Consider the following 22,500-nt stretch of genomic DNA (forward strand, 5'->3'; position numbering starts at 1 on the left):
AAAAAAAAAAAAAAAAAAAAAAACACGATTGCTTTTAAGATTAACAATATTAACACACAAATATGTATATTTTATGAATAGAATATATAACACTTTATGTTGTTGTTGTGATCATCTTGGAGAAAAAAAAAAAGAAATAACAACAAGAATATTGTTCTTCCTTTTTATGATGACATTCGACTATGGAAAATCCCTTCTTTTTGTAATAAAACATTAGAAACGGCATATCCTTCGAAACTAGGTTGCCTGCAAAGTTACCAATCCAAAAATATCCGTAGCGAACGAGTAGAAACATGTCAGCAAGACGTATCGGATTATCACACGAAATCGTAAAGTTTCAGGAAAATATCAAAAACGAGAATAAAAGAGAGAGAAAGTGGGGAGACAATGGAGAATAGGTTGGTAAAACAACGAAGATCGAAGTTTCAACGAATTCGAAATCGATTTCGAATTCGCGTCCTTGTTCGAATTCAAAGTCCCGATTGTATTCGATCGACTTTTATCTTGTGAAAAGAATAAATAAATATCGATGAATATTGCGATCGTGAAATTCACTATGCCATACGAGTTTATAAATAACTTCAATGATCGAACAATAAATTAGATTTCGTTCATGAATAAGAATAAAATGAGTAACGTATTACAAAAAAAAAAAAAAAAAAAAAAAAAAAAAAAAAAAAAAAAAAAAAAAAAAAAAAAAGAGTAAAAAAGAAAAAAAAAGGAAAGAGAGAAAGAGAGAGATGAAAAAGAAACTTTGAATATCTACATATAGCGAGGATTCGAAAATCAAAAAGGATGATAAATAGTAAAAAAAGATGAATTGATTAAATCTATCGAAGAAATGAAAAATTAATCAACTTGCAAATATCATTTTTCCATTTGAAATGAAATTGCAACACATTTTTTTGTAATTTTTTAGAATAGAATAGATTACGGTCTATTAAATTTGCGTTAAAAATAAAATGAAATAAGAAAAGAAAAAATAAGAATAAAAAAGAAATTAAAAAAATATAAAATATAGATATGTATATGTAAGTATATATACATGCATATACTTATTATAGAAAGTAACAAATAATAGAAAATTTTATTAAATGTATAATTCTTATTACAATTAAAATGTGTGTGTGTGTGTGTGTGTGTGTGTAAAATAATGTCTAAAATAAATTATAATGATTTCTTTGAAATAAATTATTTATATGTAATGCAAAAGCAATAAAAAATAATTTGACCCGATTTCACAAACAGAAATTATTATAAAATAATTTATTAGAAATGAATTATTATTGAAAAATTCATCAGTTTAATCTAACTTCAAAATCAAACAAAAAAAAAAAGATAGAAAGAGAGAGAAAGAGAGAGAGAGATCCAAAGAAAATCAATAAATAATAATGAACCGAGATAAAGATTTCAACTTTGTGCATTTTATCCACAATATAGCTTTTATTGTTTATATGAATTGCTGCAATAATCACATTCTGTTTATACAAACGAGAAATGTGACAACACATCGAAATTATATATCTAACTTACGTAGAAACATTTCCTTGGAATATCTAAGACAAACATTTGGCGTTGCACACGATACAAAAAACATATAATTCGTATAACGATCGAGAATCTTTTTTCTTTGTATTTTTTTTATTTTCTGTTTTTTTTTTTTTTTTTTTTTTTTTTTTGGATAAAATATCTAACGCCTCAGAATGATAATTTATTTATTAAAAAAAAAAAAAAAAAAAAAAAAAAATGATTTATTATTATCGGCCTTATGCACGCTATGAATAAATATGTCCACTTATATTTGCACAATCACCTCCATCTTTTCTTTTGCATAATCGAGATCCATTATATCTATTAATATTTAAATGCAATTCTTATGATGCAAATAGCGTGACTTATTTTTATTATTAGTATTATTATTATCATTGTTTTTTTTTCCTTATATATTATATACAATATATGAACACTAATATAAAAAAACACCTACATACGTATATTTATTTGTGTATGTGTATGTGTGCACGCGCATATATATATATATATATATATAATTATAATTGAAAATTGAAATGAGAAATTGTATTATTTTTTGTATCATACATATATACAATAAAGTTAATAATATTTATAATGTTTGTTTACAGGCACGCACCCTTAATGTGTGTGTGTACAGTGTATACTTATAATAAAAGGTCAAAATAATAAATTACAACTATATTAAATCATTCGAAGCAGGTAAAAAAATTTGCGCGTAGAAAGTGAAACGCAAAAGATATAAATAATTCAGTCTGTTCTGCAACTAGAATCAATAAAATTGACGGGAAAAGAGACAGGTGTTCTTAGAAAAACGATCGATAATAGTCTTCATACTTTGTTCGTATGTAAGTACGTGAACTATAGTCCATTTCTTATTCGCGCGTTTTTTTCTTCTTTTTTTTTTTTTTTGAGTTCAACGTTTGTGTTCTCCATGAGGAAGGAAACAAAAAAGAAAAAATAATAATAATAATAATAATAATAATAATAATAAATATATGATAATACCAAAACACAATAATAATAATAATTCAATAATACAATAATAAAATAATAATAATAATAATATAAAATAATAAAAGCGAATATATTTTTATTCTTCGATTCGATCTAATAACGAAAGATGTTAGATATTAAATTAATTAATATAAACGATATAATATAATGTTGCATAATGTACTAAAAATAAATCAAACAACTAATTTATTTGACGAGTATTGACTTTAGTTTTGATCGCATCAAAGAGAAGACTTTTCCTCTTGTATATATGTTTTTAAGAAAAAAAAAAAAAAAAAAAAAAAAAAAAAAAAAAAAAAGAAAAAGATAAAAAAAGGAAAAACAAGCTCCATCAAAGTCGAGGATTTAGCGACGATGAGAGTCGATTTTAGACACCATATTGCTTCTAACTTTAGACACTTCTTACGCCACACACGCTTGAAAGAGTTCTCTTAACTTTCCAAGTTGTCCAGACATCATTTTTCGGCTATCTTTATCGATTGTTATCATTATTATCTATCATTATCGAGTTACAAAGTTTCGATGCATTTCTTGTAAAAAAAAAAAAAAAAAAAAAAAAAAAAAAAAAAAGAAAAAGGATTAAAAAATAATTACGTTAAATTCGTAATAAAATGCGATCGTATAAAAAACCTTGAACAGAACTTTCTAATTATATTCATATTTTTTTCCCCATAGCGATTGGAAAGAAAAACAGAAATGAATTGATTAAAAAAATAAAAAAAGAAAAAAAAAGAATAAAAAAAAAAAGCATTTCGAATTCATCGAAATTAATTTCTGTATATATGATAATTTTATTAATATAATTACTTAATGTAATTTATGTCACAATTGTAACATAATTATTGCGAACAAATTGACTATAATAAATAATAATAATTACATTTTAGATATGTTAGTGAACATTATCACTAACATATCTAAAATGTAATTATTATTAGTATCATTTTAAATATGTTAGTGAAATTTATTATGTGTATATATATATATATATATATATGTATATAAACAAAAAATAAATAAAATAACACCTTTTAAATTGATTCGAGTTTTATCGTCTTAAAATATTTAATAATTTATATTAATTATGATACAAAAGCCAAATATGAATATTCTCATTGTAAAACACGACACGAATATACTCGGTTAAATCGAATTTGGCACTCCATCGCGATATATCGACGAGTAAAGTTTATTTACGGATTCTTCTGGTTCGTACAGGCAGTCGCTTCCGTCGTCGAAGTAATGACGACGAGCGACCGCTGAACGGGATCGTTCTATTTCAGGATATTATGGAATATCAAGGGAAGGTCAACATCAGACTTTAAATTTGACCAAGATTTCACTAAAAAAATGCGCACGTGCTACCACTATCGACATCTTTCGGAAAAATTTGACTTCCGATTAAAAAATTGACCGATCGCCGATAACGTAGATATTCTTATTAATCGACTTTCCATATAACATTAATTTTTATTGGAAAAAAAAAAAAAAAAAATATATATATATATATATATATATATATATGTAACTGTACTTTCTTAAATGTGAAAATAATTGTTTAATTAAACGATGAACAATAAAAGAAAAATTGTATAAAAAATAATGTGTGACGAAAAAATCGAAAATTCGTACGTCGAATTTTGATCGGGAGAATAAAAAAAAAAAAAAGTAATATTTAATTGTTTCTCTTGAAATGTGTGAAATAATTTTTTGAAATTATCGAAATACAATAAATAAAGTTATATTTTAATGGGGGAGGAAAAAAAAATAAAAAAATTAATCATGAAAAAATCAATGTATGTCGATAAAATGGAATTTTTGTTTTTTTATGATTTGTAATAGGATAATCGGTATGCAGATTCCTACGTTAACTTGATGAAGCCATCTATCAGGATAATGTTGCAACTATATATCACAAAAAAAATGATAAAATTGATATAATAAGGTGGCGCGTAAATTTTTATTTTTCACTTTTTTTAATTTATTTTCATATAAAATTTGTTCAATTATCTCGATCGATAAGATAATCATCGAAATATTTCCAAAATTAATATGAAATAAATTCAAATTTATAAGGATAACGTCAATCATTTGTAATAGTCAACAAAACCTTGTAAATGTAGTAAACAGATTAATTTCAATAGGTGTTATTTAATAATTATTCTCTTTTATATAACTTGTCATAAAAATCAGTATAATAAAATGCCATCAGAAAAAAAGTTTCAAGAGAGAAAAGAAAACTTCGTCATCATGTTTCCATTCGTGTTAATATGTATATTATAAATCTTTTATGTAAACATCTCGAATAACGCGATTTTTTACGTCCCTTCGACAAACTTCTCACTATCGCGAATAAAACTGGTATCACGTTTAGGTGCATAACAGATACAGCCGTGTCTAAAATAATCGGTGAGACATGTGGGTGTTCCTTTTCTTTTACGATCCATTAAGTATTCGATGGTATGATAGAATGATCGAGGAAAAAAAACATCGTTCTAACGAATATGACGTCTCCGATACAAAAAAAAAAAAAAAAAAAAAAAAAGAAAAAAATCATTGCACACTTCCTTTCTCAGTCGATAACATTGCAGCGCGCTCATACATTATTTTATATACGACGTTATTTTCTAAGTTGTTATATATTCAATATTTTTTTTTTTTTTTTTTTTTTTTTTTTTTTTACAAATTGATTTAAAATTAATTTCCTTTATAGATTGAAATATCTTATTTTCATTATTTACAATGTTAAAATTGATAAGAAAAAAGGATTAATAAATTCTTCAACTAATTTTAAATATTTATAAATCATTAATTTAACATCACATTGATGGATTTTTTATAATGTTAAAATAAAAAAAAAAAAAAACCCCCATCACAGACCTTTCAAACAACTTTCAATATTTATAATGAATCATTGATTTTCAACATCAAATTGATGGACGTCAAACAATAGACTTACCGATTGTGACGGTAATGGTGAAGTTCTACTTTCGTACGATCTGTATGCATTCGTATTATGCGTTCTTGCACCATTTAACGAACCGTAACCGGGTGTAGCGTTGCTACTAACGTGATTGCCTTCGGACGATACAGTATTTTGTAAATCCGCCAATAGGGCATCTGAAAAATAAAAATAAAGAGACGAGTTATTTCAAAAATTTCGAACAAACAAAAAAGTTACTTCGTAATATCTAAATTATAAAATGATAACGTGGACAAGCTTACAAAACAACAATTTTGTAATATTTTCGTATAATACTTATCAGAATGTGTGTTAATCGAAACGGATTTGGTGATGACGTCACGCATATACATACACACAAGTCGACCAATATTTAAAAAAGAAAAAAAAAGAAAAAAAAAAAAAAAGAGAAAAAAAATATTAACCGGCTTGACAATTTAATCCTTCATGACGCCATCTTTGTTTTACACTATCGTTAGTAGTATCTCGTATAACTCAAATATTATATAGTTTTATATGCGTGTCATGTGTGTGTGTTTGTATGCATGTTGTGTACAGAGACAAAAAGAAAGATAGATTTACCAAGATTAAAAAGATTATTATCAGCCTTGTCGACTTGATAAGTCTCGTAGATGTTATTATTCTCTGTATAAGATTGAAATGCACTGGTATCTTGTTCCTCCATGATAAATAAAACGAGTTGACGTTGAAACTAAACAAACTCTTTTCTTTTTTTTTCTTCACTCTATCACTACGATATTTTTTCCTTAACGTTAAAATTTATTCTTCTTTTACAAACGTAACTTATCAATGTTGAGAAATATTTTCACATTCTATTCGTCACTGTTCAAAGCGAACGCATGTACGATATGCACGTAAACGAGGAAGAAAAAAGGAAGAAAAAAAAAATGAAAAGAAAAAAGAAAAACAAAATTAACCTGAAAAATCGTCTATTTTGTCATGCAATATAATTAAAACGAGGTAAGAAAAAAAGTTATAAGTTCGTCTTGATGATGTCATTCAGATGCAAAAGGTTAATGATCTTCGCTATTGTATGACGCGTCCTCGACGAATATTCTTGAGAAAAAATGTTCATTATTCGAATTTATTCACGTAAGTTGTTCGAAGAATTTTAATTATTTCTCAGATCGTTCGTTGCAAATCTTTTACAAAAAGCTAACCTCAAACGTCGTCGTTATAATTGTTCGTTGAGAATTTTTTTTTTTTTTTTCGAAAATCTAACCATAAAAAAATATCTTACAATTAATTGTCGGAAATCTTTTTTCAAGAAAGTAACCTTGAAAAAAAAAAAGTTGATTATTCGTCTGAGAAATCTTTTTCAAACAACTAACCTTGAAAGAAAAAAATGTTATGATTATTCATCTGAAAACCTTTTTTTAAAAAGCTAACCTTGAAAATACGTTTTTAATTGGAAAAACAAATCTCAAAAAAATTGTTTTATACATATATGGCTCTCTAGTAATAATAATAATAATAATAATAATAATAATAATAATATAAAATAATAAAATAGTTAATAATAGTAATAATAATAATAATAATAATAATAATAATAATAAATCGTGTCTATTTCACTAATACACACGTTCGCTTTTACTTCGCCGAAAAGAACAAAAAAAAAAATAATAAAAAACGAAAATGATTATATACCAAATGAGATATCCAATGCAAAAGTTCAAAAAGAAAAAAAGAAAATTCGATATTAAGTATCACGTGTGTCACACTGCGTAAGAAAGAAATATCCGCACACGTACGTCCGATCAGCGAGACGATACTGATTGTCAATAAGGTTCTCGGTAAAGGCGAAGCTGCAAAAGAGAGGAGAGCAGGTCTAGATGGTTGCCCTGAGGAGGGGAGGAAGAGCCAGAGAGGGGAAAGAAGAGGATATGGAGGGAGAATTCTCGAAGCAAGAGGTAGAAATACGATGATACTGCCTTTCGTGTTAAGGAGAAGAGTTCCTAGACTTTCTCTCTCTCTCTCTCTCTCTCTCTCTCTCTCTCTCTCTCTCTCTCTCTCTCTCTCTCTCTTTTCAAGCAACGTGCAGCTGAGTGTCAGCTAACTCTTGATACGAAAAAGAAAGACAGAAACAAAGTCGACAATGTGCTGGAAGATCATTCTAAAGAAAACACATCCTTTGAGAACTCTCTTCCAATTATTAATTTTTTTTTTTTTCTTAATTCTATGTTTCAAATCTTCAAATCGAAAAAAAGAGGAAGAAGAAAAAAAAAGAATTGAAAAGAACTTCTCTCTCGCTCATATATAATGCTCGCGTATATATATATATATATATACATACAAAGTTATAGAATTTGAGGTTATGATAATGAATTGAACTCGAAAATAAAAAACTGAAGAGAACGCATATTAAATATCCTCATTTTTTTTTTTTTTTTAGATGCTTAAAAAAGAAATGAGTTTATGACGACAAAACATTGTAAGATAAATGAAAAAAATTTTACATCCATCTTTCTTCGAAACTGAATTTTTTTAATTCTATTTTGTTTGTATCTAAAGAAAAAAAAAGCTTCTGAAATGAGATTTTAAAAAAAAAAAAAAGAAGAAAAAAAAACATTTTTAGATACTACGTGTTGTAAAATATACGGAAATGATAAACGCTTATATATGTATGTACGTGTGAATGAGACCTAAATATTGGCCAGAAGCCCGTTCAACTTCAGAGAGTCCTATTTTATACATCTGATTCATACCGTCTAACGAATCCGGTCGTCGATATATTATTCGTGCGAATGTGTACGTGATCTCGATAGATGACGAAGTAGAAAAAAACACAGTAAAGACAGACAGAGAAAGAGAGAGAAAGAGAGAGAGAGAGAGAGAGAGAGAGAGAGAGAGAGAGAGAGAAATGCGAATAAATGAAGTAACCACACGAATGTACATTAATTACATATATACGTTAATTATATATAAAAAGAGAGAGAAAAAGATAGATACAGAAGAGAAAAAGATGGATAGAGAAAAAAGAGACAGACATAAAGAAAATGTGAATAAATGAAAGAAACACATCAATGAACATTAATTACATATATACATTCGTCAAGATATATTTATATTCGATGAAACATCAAATCATTCGGAAACAAAACAAATAAAAAAAAAAAAGAAAAATTATGTTTTTCTCGCGATAAGAATGATACTTACTAACGTATTGTTCCCATCGTGCATGTCGTTGAATAATCGCCAAACGAACAGGCGACATGGGTCTCATAACATCCGTCATATTTATCACGTTTTTATCGTTTATTCTTCTCTCTTTCTCTTTCTCTCTCTCTCTCTCTCTCTCTCTCTCTCTCTCTCTCTCTCTCTCTCTCTCCCTTTTTCACTTTTACACATACACACACACAAAATCTCAATAAAATTTTCCTTTCAAAAGTGCCGCGAAATGTCTAAGAGATATCAATCGTCGAATTTTATCAAAGAGCCGATGATCTATGTACAATAATATAGACTCTGGACGAAAAGGGTGCCACGTGATTGGCTAGTAAAGCGATTATATGTAAGACAAAAATAAACCTTGAATTAGAACGGGGCTAGAGAGATAGATTATTCGTTCGTATTACGATATTAAATCTGACCAACGTAAAAGTCAAATCACGTGGACGAATTTAAAGGTAGAAAGGAAGACATTTTTTATGTGAATATTTCAAGAACTTCCTTCTTTTCTTTTCTTTTCTTTATTTCTTTTTCTTTTTCTCTTGTAGACGTAAAAATCTATGGCACGTATGGCATCAGAAAAAAAAAAAAATTTCACTTCTAACATTTTTCTTTTATCCAATCTCCTACAAATTTAGGATCTATTTGTGGTACGTTAGCATAAATCTTTTCTCGACGTTAACGAATGGAACGGAACGGAACAGAACGGAAACGCACATGAAGTAAAATTTGCGAAGGGATCTACCTTACCGAGGGTAAGCAAAATTGCAATAAAAAGTTGAAAAGTTTTCTTTTACCTTTCTAGTTTCTCTTCTTCGTTATCGTATCTTTTTCAAGGTCATGTTTACTTTGGTCAGTAATCTTTATATCAGAACGAGAAAAAGAAGGGGGGAAATAAACAGAACATAAAATTTAACCTTTTGTGCTAACAATAAGATCTATTTTACTTTTGGTAAGTCGCCAAGTGGAAACTTATTTACAGTGCGTTGAAAATGCGTGTGCACGCAGGAAATCGACGAAATATAATAATAAATTTCGTACAGCTAGAAAAAAAAAAAAAGAAAAAAAAAAAAAAAAAACAAATTTCGTGTTCCTATCAACTACTTATGTATTATCACTGACACTGTATTCAATTTTGTTGTCTCTCTCATCGACGCTTTCTAGGAATCGTAGAGTAAAAATAAAAAATAAAGAATAATGGAATAATAAATTTCGTATCTTGAGGAAAAAAATAAAAATAAAAACTTTCGTCGCATATACATAAATTTCCTACAAATAAATAAATAAGTAAATAAATAAATAAATTCGTCAGAATAGAATAATAAATTTGTTATAATAAAGAAGAAAAAGAAAAAATAAAGAACGAAAATAAAAACAATCAATAAATTCTTTTCCTATCAATTACGACGTATCACTGACACTCTTATCGATTTTGTTACGTTCACATGAATTTCTTACGGATAATATTGAAAATAAAAATGAAAAATGAAAAAAAGAAAAAAATATATTCGACGACGTACGAGTATAGTATTCTACGAAAGTCTCATACGATGGTGATCAAGGTCAAAGCTACCAACGATAGATCGACGATATCACGTGACGAAAGAAAGAGAAAGGGGGAACAGAGAAAGAGAAAGAGAAAGAGAAAAAAAGAAACACAACACAACGTAGGAGTAAAGAATGTGCATCGACGAAAAGGCCCGATCGTCTGGTTGGACCAGACAGAACTGACTCTACTATGCACGTGTTAATCTCAAAAAGCTACACCTACAAAATATCATCGGTAGTTACGTGAGAATTATTTTACATCCTTCTTCTTCTCCTCCTCCTTTACCTCCTCCCTACTCCTTACTTTTCCCTATTTTCTCAATTTTAATCTCAAATTGTATATGTATCTACTTGACTATAGACAGAACATTTTCACCTAGATCCAAAACGACAGACTTTACAAAAATAAACCACCTTTTCCTTCCTCTTCCTCTTCTTCTCTATATTCATATGCATCTCTGTATGTGTATGTGTGTATGTGTGTGTGTGTGTGTGTGTATATATATCTTTCTACACTATTATTCATTATCCTCAACATTTGGCACACAACGATCGAAGTCACACACGCTAGTCTCTAAAACAACCTTGTAACGATCTATTTTCTTTTTTTATCTAATTTCTCTCTCTCTCTCTCTCTCTCTCTCTCTCTCCTCTTACTCTTCTCCCCTTTTCTCTATTTCTTTAATATCATTCTGAAATTTAATTACACTAGGAAGCAACCTACGAATTAGTAAATGTATGCGTAGGAAGTAGTATCGTTCTATGAACGAGCCAGATATGGTCATGAACTCTTCAAGTCTGATTAAAGAGGAAGAGGAATATCGATGTTGTTTTTACCTTGGGGAAAAAAAAAAAGAGAGAGCGAATGAGAAAAAGTAAGATAATGAGATAATGAAACATTTATAATTCGAGAATATAGAAAAAAAAAAAAGAAGAAGAAGAAAAAGGAAAAGAAAAGTCCTTGAATGAATACACAGTAACTTCTTTGAGTCATATCCAATGATATTCGACTATAAAGTTATATCGAAGATTCGATTAGACTATTATTGAATTAATTTTTGTACTTTAATGATATGAGAAAAATTGCCTTAATAGATACTCGAATATATTAACAGCAATGTCAGAGGGTAAAAATAAAAGGGGAAAAAAGAAACAAAAAAAAAAAAAGAAAAGAAAAGAAAAGAAAAAACAAAATTTGCGTGACTCGACACGATTACGCTGACTGATAAAAACTGAACGTGAAACGTAAAAACCAATTACATTAGAAGAACACAGAATTAGATACGTTTCAATAGAAACGGAAGGGATTGCCTTGATCGATCCAAAACCTTTCAAATATGCGATTAGTTTTCATCGTTATAATAAATCGAATAGAAATTTACATTTATTTAATGTAAACGAGACAAAAGAAATTTTTATTTATATTTTTGTTTATTCTAACAAGATTGTACTTTGTATATATATACAAAAAAAAAAAAAAAAAAAAAAAAAAAAATTCTACTATATTCGTTCGATTTCTCCGTTCTTAGAATGGCAAAGTAAAATACACACGAAGAGATTAGTGCGTAACTGTGCGTTGTACGGTTTTCCTCGAGGTCAAGTAGGAATTTACTGCTACTGTATGTTTGCTCGATAGTTACGGAGCCTAATGCTTGGAAGAAGAAAAGAATACATAGACTTTGTTTTTTCTTCTTCTTCTTCTTTTTGTTTCACATCATCGAATGTCAAAAGTACGTATTGGACGAACAAAAGATCATTAAGTTGATCATTTTGGATCCCTACGTATCGAAGATAAAATTTGATTTACTTTCTAATCAAGAAGAAAGAAAGAGAGAAAGAGAGAGAGTAAAAAGAGGAAGAGAACATAATTAATCGTGATGCAAAGTAACAAATAACTAATGAATATTCGAAAAAGTCTAATTTTAAATCTCACCTTTAGTCATGGTGAATGAATTCATTTCGCGTTATCGTATCAACGTAGTAGACGGCACAATATTCGAATTCTTTATAAGGAGAAACGTTGTTGATTACATCCGGACGCTGAGCAATCCATTTCCAAAGAAAAGAATTTCTCCTTATGCGGCTTCGCGTTAGTATATAAAAAGATATGACGTCACAATCAAATTCTTCTTTGCGTAATTGAAAACTTCGTAAACGATAAATATATTTGACATATTACGAAAACACTTCGTATCGAACATCTCACGATTTTAATATTTTTCGAATTTCCAACTCGTATGATTTTTCTCGATCATTTAAACTGGGGTGTTTTTTAATTCTAGTTACAACGTAAACTGTCCTAACGAACGAAGTTTCAATTCTTACAGAGAGTCTCGTATACCTTTCACCACGCCTAACGTTCTAATTCAATTTATTCTTTTACTTTTTCTTTCCTTTGCCCCACCCCTCAACCCCTTCAGGAAAGTCATTTTCGAACGCGTTCATAATTTATATATAATGTAAAATTAATAAAAAAATTCGTTTTTTCTTCTTCTTATTATTATTATTGTTGTTGTTATTATTATTATTATTATTATTTCAACGTTTCATTAGCAATAATTAATTTAAATAATTTTTGCAAATGATATGCAATAAATATCGACCGTCGGTAAAACAGGAATCTTCCGTTAATGCATAAAAAACTTCACAATCGGATTTAATTAATTTAAAAGTTCTTCGAGTGAATTATTTCAACATTCTCTTTAAAATAATTACATTAATTTACTTTTACGTAACAAATTATCGATAAATATCGATCGTCGATAAAACAGAGATTCTGCTGTTCCTCCAATCGTACAATATCCTACATAAATTTTTATTATCGATGATCGATAGAACAAACAACATTTGTTTTTCGATACTGGATTACGATGGAACATAAAAAAAAAAAAAAAAAAAAAAAAACAAAAAAAAAAAAGATTATGTAAATCTATTTCTTCGATCCAATCAATTTATTTACAGATTCGAAAAAAATGAAAAGATGAGATAATCGATTATTTTCGAAAGTGATACACGATGCTAACACGATCGATGGAACTACTGTTGACTGTATTTACAGTCATACCAAAAAAGGCATACTACTGGATAATGAGTTCGATAAGTATACCGGTATGTTTAGTGTCAAGGCAATACTCTCTGTGGGTGAAGGGTACTTGAAAGAAGAACCAGTGGGATGCTGTATATAAATGTACTCGACCTTTCTTTAATGTATAACCTTCTTTTCAAAACGACATTATCAAGGTGGGTGTCTTTTTTTTTTTTTTTTTTTTTTTACAAATATCCTATTAATTAAACGTACATTCACAAAGCTTTCTTTTTTTTTTATTAACCCAAAGATAAAAATAAAAGGAAAATTAGATAAAGCTACAAGTTCAATGCTTCACAAATTATCTCGTTTCTAATATATCACACTTGATCTCATTTATTCTAGATTCGCGTGTAAAATGTAAAAATATATTTTATCGCGTGTAAAAGGAAAAAGCTTGTTTCCTGTTCGGACAGCGTGGGCGTTTAAAAGCACGAATAAAATAATTGGCGTAAATTGATGGTAAAGGATTACGCAAGCGATAACGATTGCTCTATCACCGAACGTGATATGTATAGTGTCTCGTTTGACTAGTGCAATGTTCTCGTGAAAATGTTAATTAACAGAAAAAAGTAAGAGAAAGAAGAGAGAGAGAGAGAGAGAGAGAGAGAGAGAGAGAGGAGAGAGAAAAAAAAATAATTTACTTGCAAGCTATTTATACAAACGATTCAATAGATTATCGCATTAACAACATGAATATTGTCACTCGCATACCGGTATCAAACGCTTTTTATGTAAGGAGGTCGTGCGGGTAGTATTTGTTACATGTAAAATACGCCGCGAGCGTAAACTCCGTAAGGATTATGCAACACGTAATAGTATTTCGCACCGTCCTCGGTGTAATTACGAGTACGAAACAAAAATAGAAAACTTTCTACGATGGTAACAAGAAACCCTAAGCTCTGACATTTTTTTTCTTTCATTTTTTTTTTTTTTTATATTTTTCTTACTTTTTATTTCTTTACTTTTTAGATAAATAAAAAATCGATGATGTAAAGAACGAAATTGACACTTACAGCCAGGAAGAGAGCCTTTCTTCACGGTGATCCTAAACGGTTGATAAGTGGCGCCTGGTTGCACCTTTCCGTACATCGTTCGATCCATAGCCATTTTATTTTTTTTTATTTTTGTTATTTATATATATGTATATATATATATATTTACTTTTTTACGCGCACAAAATATTACAAACGACTTATTTTATTCGAAGAAATGACGGAGCACGGGCACCACCATGTGTATACATACGCACCCACTGACACGCGTGGAATAAACGCAACACGCGCTACTCGAGTCACGTGGTACTGTTATGCGAATCACCGATTGGCTGACGAATCAGAGGGATGGAAGACACAATCGTTTAACCACGCGCCACCGCGACCACTTGTTGCAGAATGGCATCGAAATAAACTATATATACATACATATATGTATATACATTTCTGATATATTTATAAACAATTAATTTCTTTTATAAAAAAAAAAAAAAAAAAAAAAAAAAAAAATCAATGAGAACTGTTCTAATACATTTTCTTTTTAAAAATATGTTAAATTAATAATAATAATAATATTACTGAATTGTGTTCAATGTATATTTATATTTTTAAAAAGAAATAAAACTGTTGTATATATATATATACATACATAACACTTTTTGTATATTAACAATGATATATGTATATATCGAAAACGACGTTCAATATATTTTGGTAAAACTATATTTGATTAGAAGTCAATAATTCTTTTTTTTTTTTTTTCTATAGAAAATAATTTAATGAGAATGTATGATGTTAGTATACTTGTTTCTATTTTTGTTTTTGCTTACAAATGTTAAATTAAAAAAAACTAATTAAAAAAATTTAATGAGAACAACGTTGATATCTTTTCTCTAAGAAAAAGTTTATACTAAAAATAACAGTGATTAACTCAATGTATATTTATAAGTATAGTTTAAAAATCAATAAATTTGAGATAAAGTATCATAGACATGAAAGTGACAGGAAGATTATTAAAAAGTAAAAGATACGCGAAACCAATGGCTAGTTTATCGTGAATCAACAGTTCGCTGCGATAATAACTCGATCATCCCACGTATATACGTACGTATGTATATCCTAATACAACTATATGTATTCTCTTGAAATACACGCTTATCTAATTCTTTCTTGCACCTTCTCGTTAAGTCGATACAAACACTTTTTTGCACTCCTAACAAAAGTTTCAAATATTAATCAAATTCCAATTCGAAACAACACTATGTTTATAATTAAATTAATGATAATATTGAAAAACGAGAAATATTATCGAAGAACGATGAGAAACGTGGCACATACGATGAGTCCAATAATTATCGTTATTTCTGATACTTTTTTTATTTTAATCTTTTCCTTTTTTTAATGATTTCGTACGAAATAAAAAGTGATGAAAAATAATCGCAATATATCTCATTACGTATTAAGAAAAAAATTTTATCATTTGACGATAATAAACATACCAAATATACCAAATTGTTTAACAATTATGGGGGACAAAAAAGAAAAAAAACTCAAAATAAACAATTTCTTAGAAATTAAAAAATAATAAGAAATAATGTGAATACTTTTTTCTTTCTTTTAGTCAAACAAAAAAGAATTATTTCTTCCTACGATAATTAACGATAATAAACATAATAAAGAGAAATGTGTTATTTAACAAAATTAAAAAAAAAAAAAAAAGAAAAAAAAAGAAAAAAAGAAATAGAATTTGGTACGAAACAATGAACTAATTCAAACAATGAAAATACTTTGTTTTGAAATATTTTGTTTGAAATAATGCAAATTAATGGAAAATATTTTGTTTAAATTAACGCGAGTAAAAAAAAAAGGAAGAAGAAGGAGAAAAGAAACAAGAGAAAAAGAAAGAAAAAGAAAAACAAAAAAGAAAAAGCAGAAATAATTTATCGACGATAATAATTAACGACAATCACTCCAAATAAGAACACGCACTAATAAGGATTCACACAGTACGCATATCCCGAGATATCCCGAGTGATTATCCCGAAGAGGAATTCAGGAAGTATATGCGTAAGAGAACTGGCACTCGGTCACGACGATCTTGGTGGATGCAGAGACAGTGTAGCAACATTGGAGTAGTTAGAACGGGATGAAGGGGTGCGCGGGGGGAGGGGAGCAGCCAAGAAAAGGGGGAAGTTCGAACGAAAGTTAAGTATATTTCAGGAGCTCTCAGCCGTATATATGTATAAGTAAATATATATATATGTAATATGTATATATATATATATGTGTATGTTTATATATACAGGAACCTTTCTACCTATCAACAGAGGAGTGAAACACGAGGAAGTTCGGGACGACGGGAAACTCACTAAAAATACGTACGATCGTTGGCGCTTGACTACTGCGTTCAACAAAACACCTACTACTCCTTTATTGTTTCATACCACAGGCAAGACTAACAATGGGAGGGGTGGGGGATATTAGTTGGAATCATTCTAATCAAAAAAAAGGAAGAAAAAGAAAAAAAAAAAAGGAAAAAAAAATAAAAAGAAAACGAGAAAAAAATGAAGGTAAATAAAGATCGACAATTTTTCGATTTGTCTTATAATTAATTTCTTTCTTTTTCAATTTATTACGTCAAGTTTAAAATCTGAGTTTTTTTAACTCATGATTACGTTGTTGATTAGAAATATATATATATATATATATATATATATATATATATATTATATATATATTGAAAGAAATATATATATATATATATATATTGAGATGTGTTGTAACGTTTTCAACAAAAACGTTTACAGTGACATCTCGCGAGATTGATTGAAAACCAATATGGCGGTCGCTGTTCGAAAGCAATGACATATTGCTTACGTTATATTTAATTAATGAATGGTTTCTCCTCATCTTATTTTCTCACTCTCTCTCTCTCTCTCTCTCTCTCTCTCTCTCTCTCTCTCTCTCTCTCTCTCTCTCTCTCTCTCTCTCTCTCTCACCATGATTTCATTCTTGATATTTGACACAAGGAATCTCCGCAAGAATTATATAATTTGTTAACGTCTTATCTTATTAACAGACATGACAGAAATATTTATACACATATACCAATATATACAAATAAAATATCTATAGATATATAGAAAGAGAAATAATTCAAATGTACTTTTGTTTTCTTCGATTAGCTCGTTTAAACTAATAATTTGTAATAAACTCGTCGAACTAATAATTTGTATCAAACGTCATTATTCATCCGTGGCGCCATCGTCAGATATCATTTAAATCATTTTTACAATACAGTTCATCGACGTGTAAAAGAAAATCTTTTATATATATGCATATATGTGTATACACACATACATACATCATCATACATACATATATATGTATATATATATATATGTAAATGAATGTTTTCACAGTTTAACGTGTATTTATACACATCGTGTTTTGACAAAAGGAAAGTCTTCAGGCTTATACGATGTTCTTGAATGTTTCATTGTAACCGATAAGTAACAATGAAAATTATCATTAAGACAATCGAAAATGCACTTTCACAAAAAGTTTCAATTCACAATTTTAATTTCTTCGAGTTTTACGATTATACATTAAATACGGATTCAGAAACATATTTACAAAAAAAAAAAAAAAAAAAAAAAAAAAAAAAATACAAATAAAACAATAATTATTATGGATGAAAAATAATGTCCAAATTGTATAACATAAAATTGATTATGAACTTATTATTCATTATTTGCAATAATTATTGCGATTGTTATATCAAATTATGTGCTTTTTTACATTTATAATACATTAATTATAATCAATTGTTATATTATTTTAAATTCATAATATATTTATTAAGCATTCATTGAAACGTCGATACTGTCAATTTCCATTCTTATATGAGAATAATTTAGATACAAGATGTCACATTGTAGCGTCCATTTTCAAAGAATATTTGATGAAATAAATGTATACATTAAATTACGTATAACATAAAAAAGAAGTTATCAATTTAACTTTAAATGAATAATGAAACAAATGAAATCGTTGATCACTTTTGACAGGGTCGATTAGTTGCCTAAAAATTTGAGGTTAGACCATGTAGGCCGTATGTTATTGAGTTTAATATTTACTTACCCAAATCATCCATGGTACGGTGATTCTGATTATTCGATTATCCAATACACAAAATATCCTGGAATGCACACACAGAAATCTTTAGATCGTCCGAAATACCGTAAACTACGGGACGACGCGCGACCGTCCTCTTCGACCGTGCGCATTCGAACTTCAAACATGGAGGACTGGAGTCCTTGCAGTCAGATTTCTTGATCGACACTGACCTTACTACTTCCAACGTACCTCGAATGAGAAGAAATTTTTTTTTTTATTTCACTTTTAATTTTCTTTAATGTATAAATATAAAATAAGTAAATTTCGAACGATACTACGTAACTTTTTGTATTTTATCTGAAATACATATATATCTGTTTATAGATAAGTATATGTTTTATATACACACACACGCACGCGTGTACACACACACACAAACGCATATGTATGTATATGTTTAATATAGAATTTGTGCATCTGTATTTAATGTAACGTAGGATCAAACGAATAAGATAAGAACAGTTTGTAGATTCATTTATTAATAAAACTTATTCTTTATCTCTTTCATGGACTTTCGACGTTATCACTAATTTTATATTAATATTATCTTACTTTTAAATATTATTATATCTCTACCAAGAAGAAAAATTTCCAAAAGAATTCGTTATAACTTTTTTCTTCTTAAAAGCTGGCTCTACGGTCAATGGTTCATCTTTGTCTGTACTGTAAAAGGAATGCGAATTTAATAATTTATTTAACGCAGTCTGTATAAATATTTTTTGAAAAAATTTCTTACTCACTTCTCGTCTTTGTTTATCTTCAAATATTTGCCTACGCCCGAACGATAAATTTTTAGAATATCGCTCCCTTCCTTTTTATCTGCATTTTTACTTTTACTCGCTTCCTGTGCCAATTTTTCTGCCTCTGCCGCTCTTTCGGCAATTAATTGTTCCTCGGCTTCCTGAAAAGGATCTACGAAGACTAATACTCCTTGTATTATGATATCTTCGATCGGTCTATCTTTATTGTCTACTTCGATTTTTTCTATGGTATTTAACGTTTCTAAACCTCCAACAATTTTTCCAAAAACAGTGTGTTTTCGATCAAGATGTCGACACGATCGGAACGTGATAAAACTATAGGGTAATGACGTTTAATTTAATATAAATATAAAATATTATCCAGTCATTAAAATACTTACAATTGAGATCCATTTGTATTTGGTCCTGAATTAGCCATTGAAAGAATACCTCTTCCTTGATGAATTAAATTTGGTTTAAATTCATCTTCAAAAGCTTTATTCCAAATAGATGTTCCACCATTACCGGTATTCGTTGGATCTCCTCCCTGAATCTAAAAAATTATAATGTCTTTATACGGATATTACTAAAATCTAATATAATATTTCATTTTTATATTACCATAAAGTTTCGTATGGATCTGTGAAATTTTGTACCATTATAATAACCATTTTGACAATGTTTCACAAAATTTTCACATGTTTTTGGTACAAGATCACAATGAAGTTCTAAGTTCAAGGCACCAAAGTTCGTGAGTAATCTTACGTATCCTATAAAAATTCAATGTAATTAAGTTTATTTTTATTTATAATAGAAATACGTATATATAAATATAATAATTAACCTTTCTTTTTAACCCGTTCATATCGAACTAAGTCTTCTGCAATTACTGCAGCTTGATGAGTTGTTTCTCTTGGCATTACCGTAGAGGTAAAACCTGCAGCTACAGCACCAGTCGAATAATGAGCCTGCATAAATAAATATTATTATAAATTAATGAAAGAAAATATTTGTTATTAATTAAATATTGAAATATTATACATACAGCATTGAATTTATCAGCTTGCAGTTTATTAGTTTCTTCTTTAATTTCTGGTTCTTTATAATCTCTTTTTAATTCTGCCAATATTTCTTTTGTCTCCATAGACACTGTTTTTAGTTTTGCAGTTGGATCAGATCTTTCTCTTATAGTCTCTAAAAATAAATTCAAAAGTTAGGATTCATAAAACACATATAACGGAAAAGAATATATAGAAATTAATTTTTATAGTAAAATCATTGAATCACCTTCATCTTCAACTCTTATATTATTTTTAATATGATGAAATGTCGATAAATTAAACTTTGTTACATTATTTGGATCTTGAATAGTAATTATATCCTTTCTTGTAAAAGGCTCATCATTTACTAAATCCTTCCAGTTACGTGTCTTTATATTTAACTGTTCTACTGCCTAAAAATATATCTTTATTAATACAATCTCCAACTATAATAATAATAATAATAATAATTTTAATTTTAATTAAACTTTGATAAGTGTACTATTTACCTCCCACGACATTACATTTCCTGTTGTTTTAATAGCAACAATATGCGAATGTTTCGTAAACGGTTTGAAAAGAACCGGACAGTGATATTGTCCTTGTGCATTTTTGTAGAAGTTTAATTTTATTAATGTTTTAGGATCTAAAGATTTTCCTGTTACAGGATTATGTTTAAATCTTTTTACATATTCCAAAAGTGGTTCTAATTCAAAGATGTGTCCTAGCACGTCGCAATAAGGATGTTCAAATGGTTTTAAACTCAGACAACAGTGATCATAAGGTAAACGTCGAAACGTAGTATCTTCACTAGATTCCAGAGGACCTGATCTTTTTCCACCATATAATGTTGTCCATTCTGTATATGTTAAATACCTACAAGTAAAATATATATTTAAAAATAAAATTTTTTATTTGTATGTCCTAACCTATGTAAACTAAAATATAGAAAATATTTACATTTTATCTTTCTGATGTTGTCGTTTCCCCATCTTGGCGAATATTAATAGTAACTACTGTAGAAAGTTGACAGATTTATCACACTGATTCGATAATACTTTTTACCTTTAATCAAGCCTAATCTTTTGCAATTTTTTTTAAAGAATATATATCAACACATGAATAATAATACAAACATATAATCTTTATATAATATAAAAGACATCAGAAATATAACGCATGTTCAAAAATGCGTTATGTTTCATAAGTAGACACAATTAGAATTTTTATAAATAAAAGTTGTTTGTAAAACCATAAACGAGACGCAATATATACTTAAACAACAATGAATACTTTTTTAACGATTAGAACATTGAAACATTTTACGAATGCATTAAATCGGAAATAGATTGTAGCGCCAATATCAGTAGGAATTAGAATTAATAATTATCATTACGAAAAATAATATAATAAAAATTATATAATTTAAGTTATTTATGAGCTTATAGAATAAAAATAAAAGATCATTTGAATAATTACCGAAACACTGATAAATAAACATAATATATTAATATTTTCTATCCATTAAGAAATAACACCAATCAGAGAAGTAGAATCTTCAATCAACCAATCAAAGCATAGTGATTTAAAAAATTAGGAATAAAAGATTAAACATTAAATGAATAATAAAAAATATAACGAAAGTAATTATAATTAGCAAGTAACGAATATAACGATCAAACGAAAGAAATTCTCGCGGTATTTCAATAAGAATATATCCGACCAATCACGATTGTACTCGAAGAATTAAGAGGGGCGACGGACGTTAAAGAGTAATCGAAAAGGGATTTATAACGTCGAAGAAAGTAAAAAGATAGAAATAATGAAAAAAACAAAATTTCACCGTCATAGATGGAATACGTGAGAAAGCTTATTAAAGTAAAGAATGGTAAGGAAAAATAAAAGAAATATATAATAAAATAATAGAATATAATCGGTGGGGGATAATGAAAAGTGTAATGACGTTCGCAGCGCCGCCACACGTTACGAGATAAAGTATTGGTTCGTTGCAGTAATATTAGTGACGTTGACGGTGACGGTGATGGTGTCGTTGTCGTCGTCTCGTTAGTGGTGTTATGTTGAGATAGGAGGTGTGGTGGTGAGTAGTGGTGTGTGGTAGTGGCGGCGGCGGTGGCGGTGGCGGCGGTGGCGACGGGGCCGGGCAGAGTCAACATCCGGCGACGACGGTCAGAGAGATGCGCACGTTTCG

General features: G+C 28.6%; 3 protein-coding genes and 2 long non-coding RNA genes across 17 annotated transcripts in view; 3 read left to right on the forward strand and 2 right to left on the reverse strand.

Moving 5' to 3' along the window:
* The window catches only part of LOC124947613 (paxillin-like), a 22,396-nt gene extending 5,943 nt beyond the window's left edge, over nucleotides 1-16,453 (reverse strand). The window contains exons 1-4 of one of the 8 annotated variants that reach the window (XM_047490021.1): nucleotides 16,322-16,453; nucleotides 15,441-15,545; nucleotides 14,354-14,747; nucleotides 5,510-5,670 (exon numbers count right to left, since the gene is read on the reverse strand). In XM_047490021.1, coding sequence (XP_047345977.1) covers nucleotides 5,510-5,670; nucleotides 14,354-14,447 — 255 coding nt within the window. In that variant the 5' untranslated portion in view covers nucleotides 14,448-14,747; nucleotides 15,441-15,545; nucleotides 16,322-16,453. Of the gene's footprint in view, nucleotides 1-5,509; nucleotides 5,671-6,094; nucleotides 6,759-7,183; nucleotides 7,330-8,692; nucleotides 9,229-14,353; nucleotides 14,748-15,440; nucleotides 15,727-16,321 lie in introns of those variants that run through there. The other 7 variants (XM_047490022.1, XM_047490017.1, XM_047490020.1 and 4 more) reach the window with 7 other exon arrangements.
* LOC124947616 lies at nucleotides 8,937-9,971 on the forward strand. The gene is made up of 3 exons (XR_007100454.1): nucleotides 8,937-9,162; nucleotides 9,253-9,459; nucleotides 9,542-9,971. It is a non-coding gene; the product is annotated as an uncharacterized LOC124947616 (long non-coding RNA).
* LOC124947615 lies at nucleotides 10,371-14,836 on the forward strand. The gene is made up of 3 exons (XR_007100453.1): nucleotides 10,371-10,487; nucleotides 13,214-13,492; nucleotides 14,310-14,836. It is a non-coding gene; the product is annotated as an uncharacterized LOC124947615 (long non-coding RNA).
* A 1,714-nt stretch (nucleotides 16,454-18,167) lies between the features above and the next one.
* LOC124947606 (RING-type E3 ubiquitin-protein ligase PPIL2) lies at nucleotides 18,168-21,602 on the reverse strand. Of its 2 annotated transcripts, XR_007100451.1 has the most exons (11): nucleotides 21,252-21,602; nucleotides 20,801-21,167; nucleotides 20,539-20,704; nucleotides 20,297-20,445; nucleotides 20,096-20,219; nucleotides 19,873-20,021; nucleotides 19,653-19,804; nucleotides 19,252-19,587; nucleotides 19,064-19,174; nucleotides 18,476-18,700; nucleotides 18,168-18,416 (listed from the first exon to the last, which is right to left on the reverse strand). XR_007100451.1 is itself a non-coding variant. In XM_047490001.1 (10 exons), the coding sequence occupies exons 1-9, from the start codon at nucleotides 21,281-21,283 to the stop codon at nucleotides 19,084-19,086; spliced, it is 1,566 nt and encodes a 521-aa protein (XP_047345957.1). In that variant the 5' UTR covers nucleotides 21,284-21,602; the 3' UTR covers nucleotides 18,168-18,700; nucleotides 19,064-19,083. The 2 variants fall into 2 exon arrangements, 1 of the variants encoding a protein (XP_047345957.1); XM_047490001.1 differs by having other exon boundaries at nucleotides 18,168-18,700.
* A 555-nt stretch (nucleotides 21,603-22,157) lies between these two features.
* LOC124947612 (ubiquitin-conjugating enzyme E2-24 kDa) overlaps nucleotides 22,158-22,500 on the forward strand; it is a 5,786-nt gene continuing 5,443 nt past the window's right edge. The window contains exon 1 of one of the 5 annotated variants that reach the window (XM_047490013.1): nucleotides 22,158-22,179. The gene's annotated coding sequence lies outside the window, so the exon portion shown is untranslated. Of the gene's footprint in view, nucleotides 22,180-22,301; nucleotides 22,390-22,419 lie in introns of those variants that run through there. The other 4 variants (XM_047490012.1, XM_047490010.1, XM_047490011.1 and 1 more) reach the window with 4 other exon arrangements.

Source organism: Vespa velutina, chromosome 3, assembly GCF_912470025.1.
Source record: "Vespa velutina chromosome 3, iVesVel2.1, whole genome shotgun sequence".
Lineage (NCBI taxonomy): Eukaryota > Metazoa > Arthropoda > Insecta > Hymenoptera > Vespidae > Vespa > Vespa velutina.

Coding starts and splice junctions, on each gene's coding strand:
- LOC124947606 (XM_047490001.1), bottom strand. CDS start 21,283: ATGGGGAAACGACAACATCAGAAAGATAAAAT. Junction 20,220..20,296: donor AAGCTGATAAATTCAATGCT/GTATGTATAATA, acceptor TTATTTATGCAG/GCTCATTATTCGACTGGTGC. Junction 19,175..19,251: donor AAGATAAACAAAGACGAGAA/GTGAGTAAGAAA, acceptor TTCCTTTTACAG/TACAGACAAAGATGAACCAT.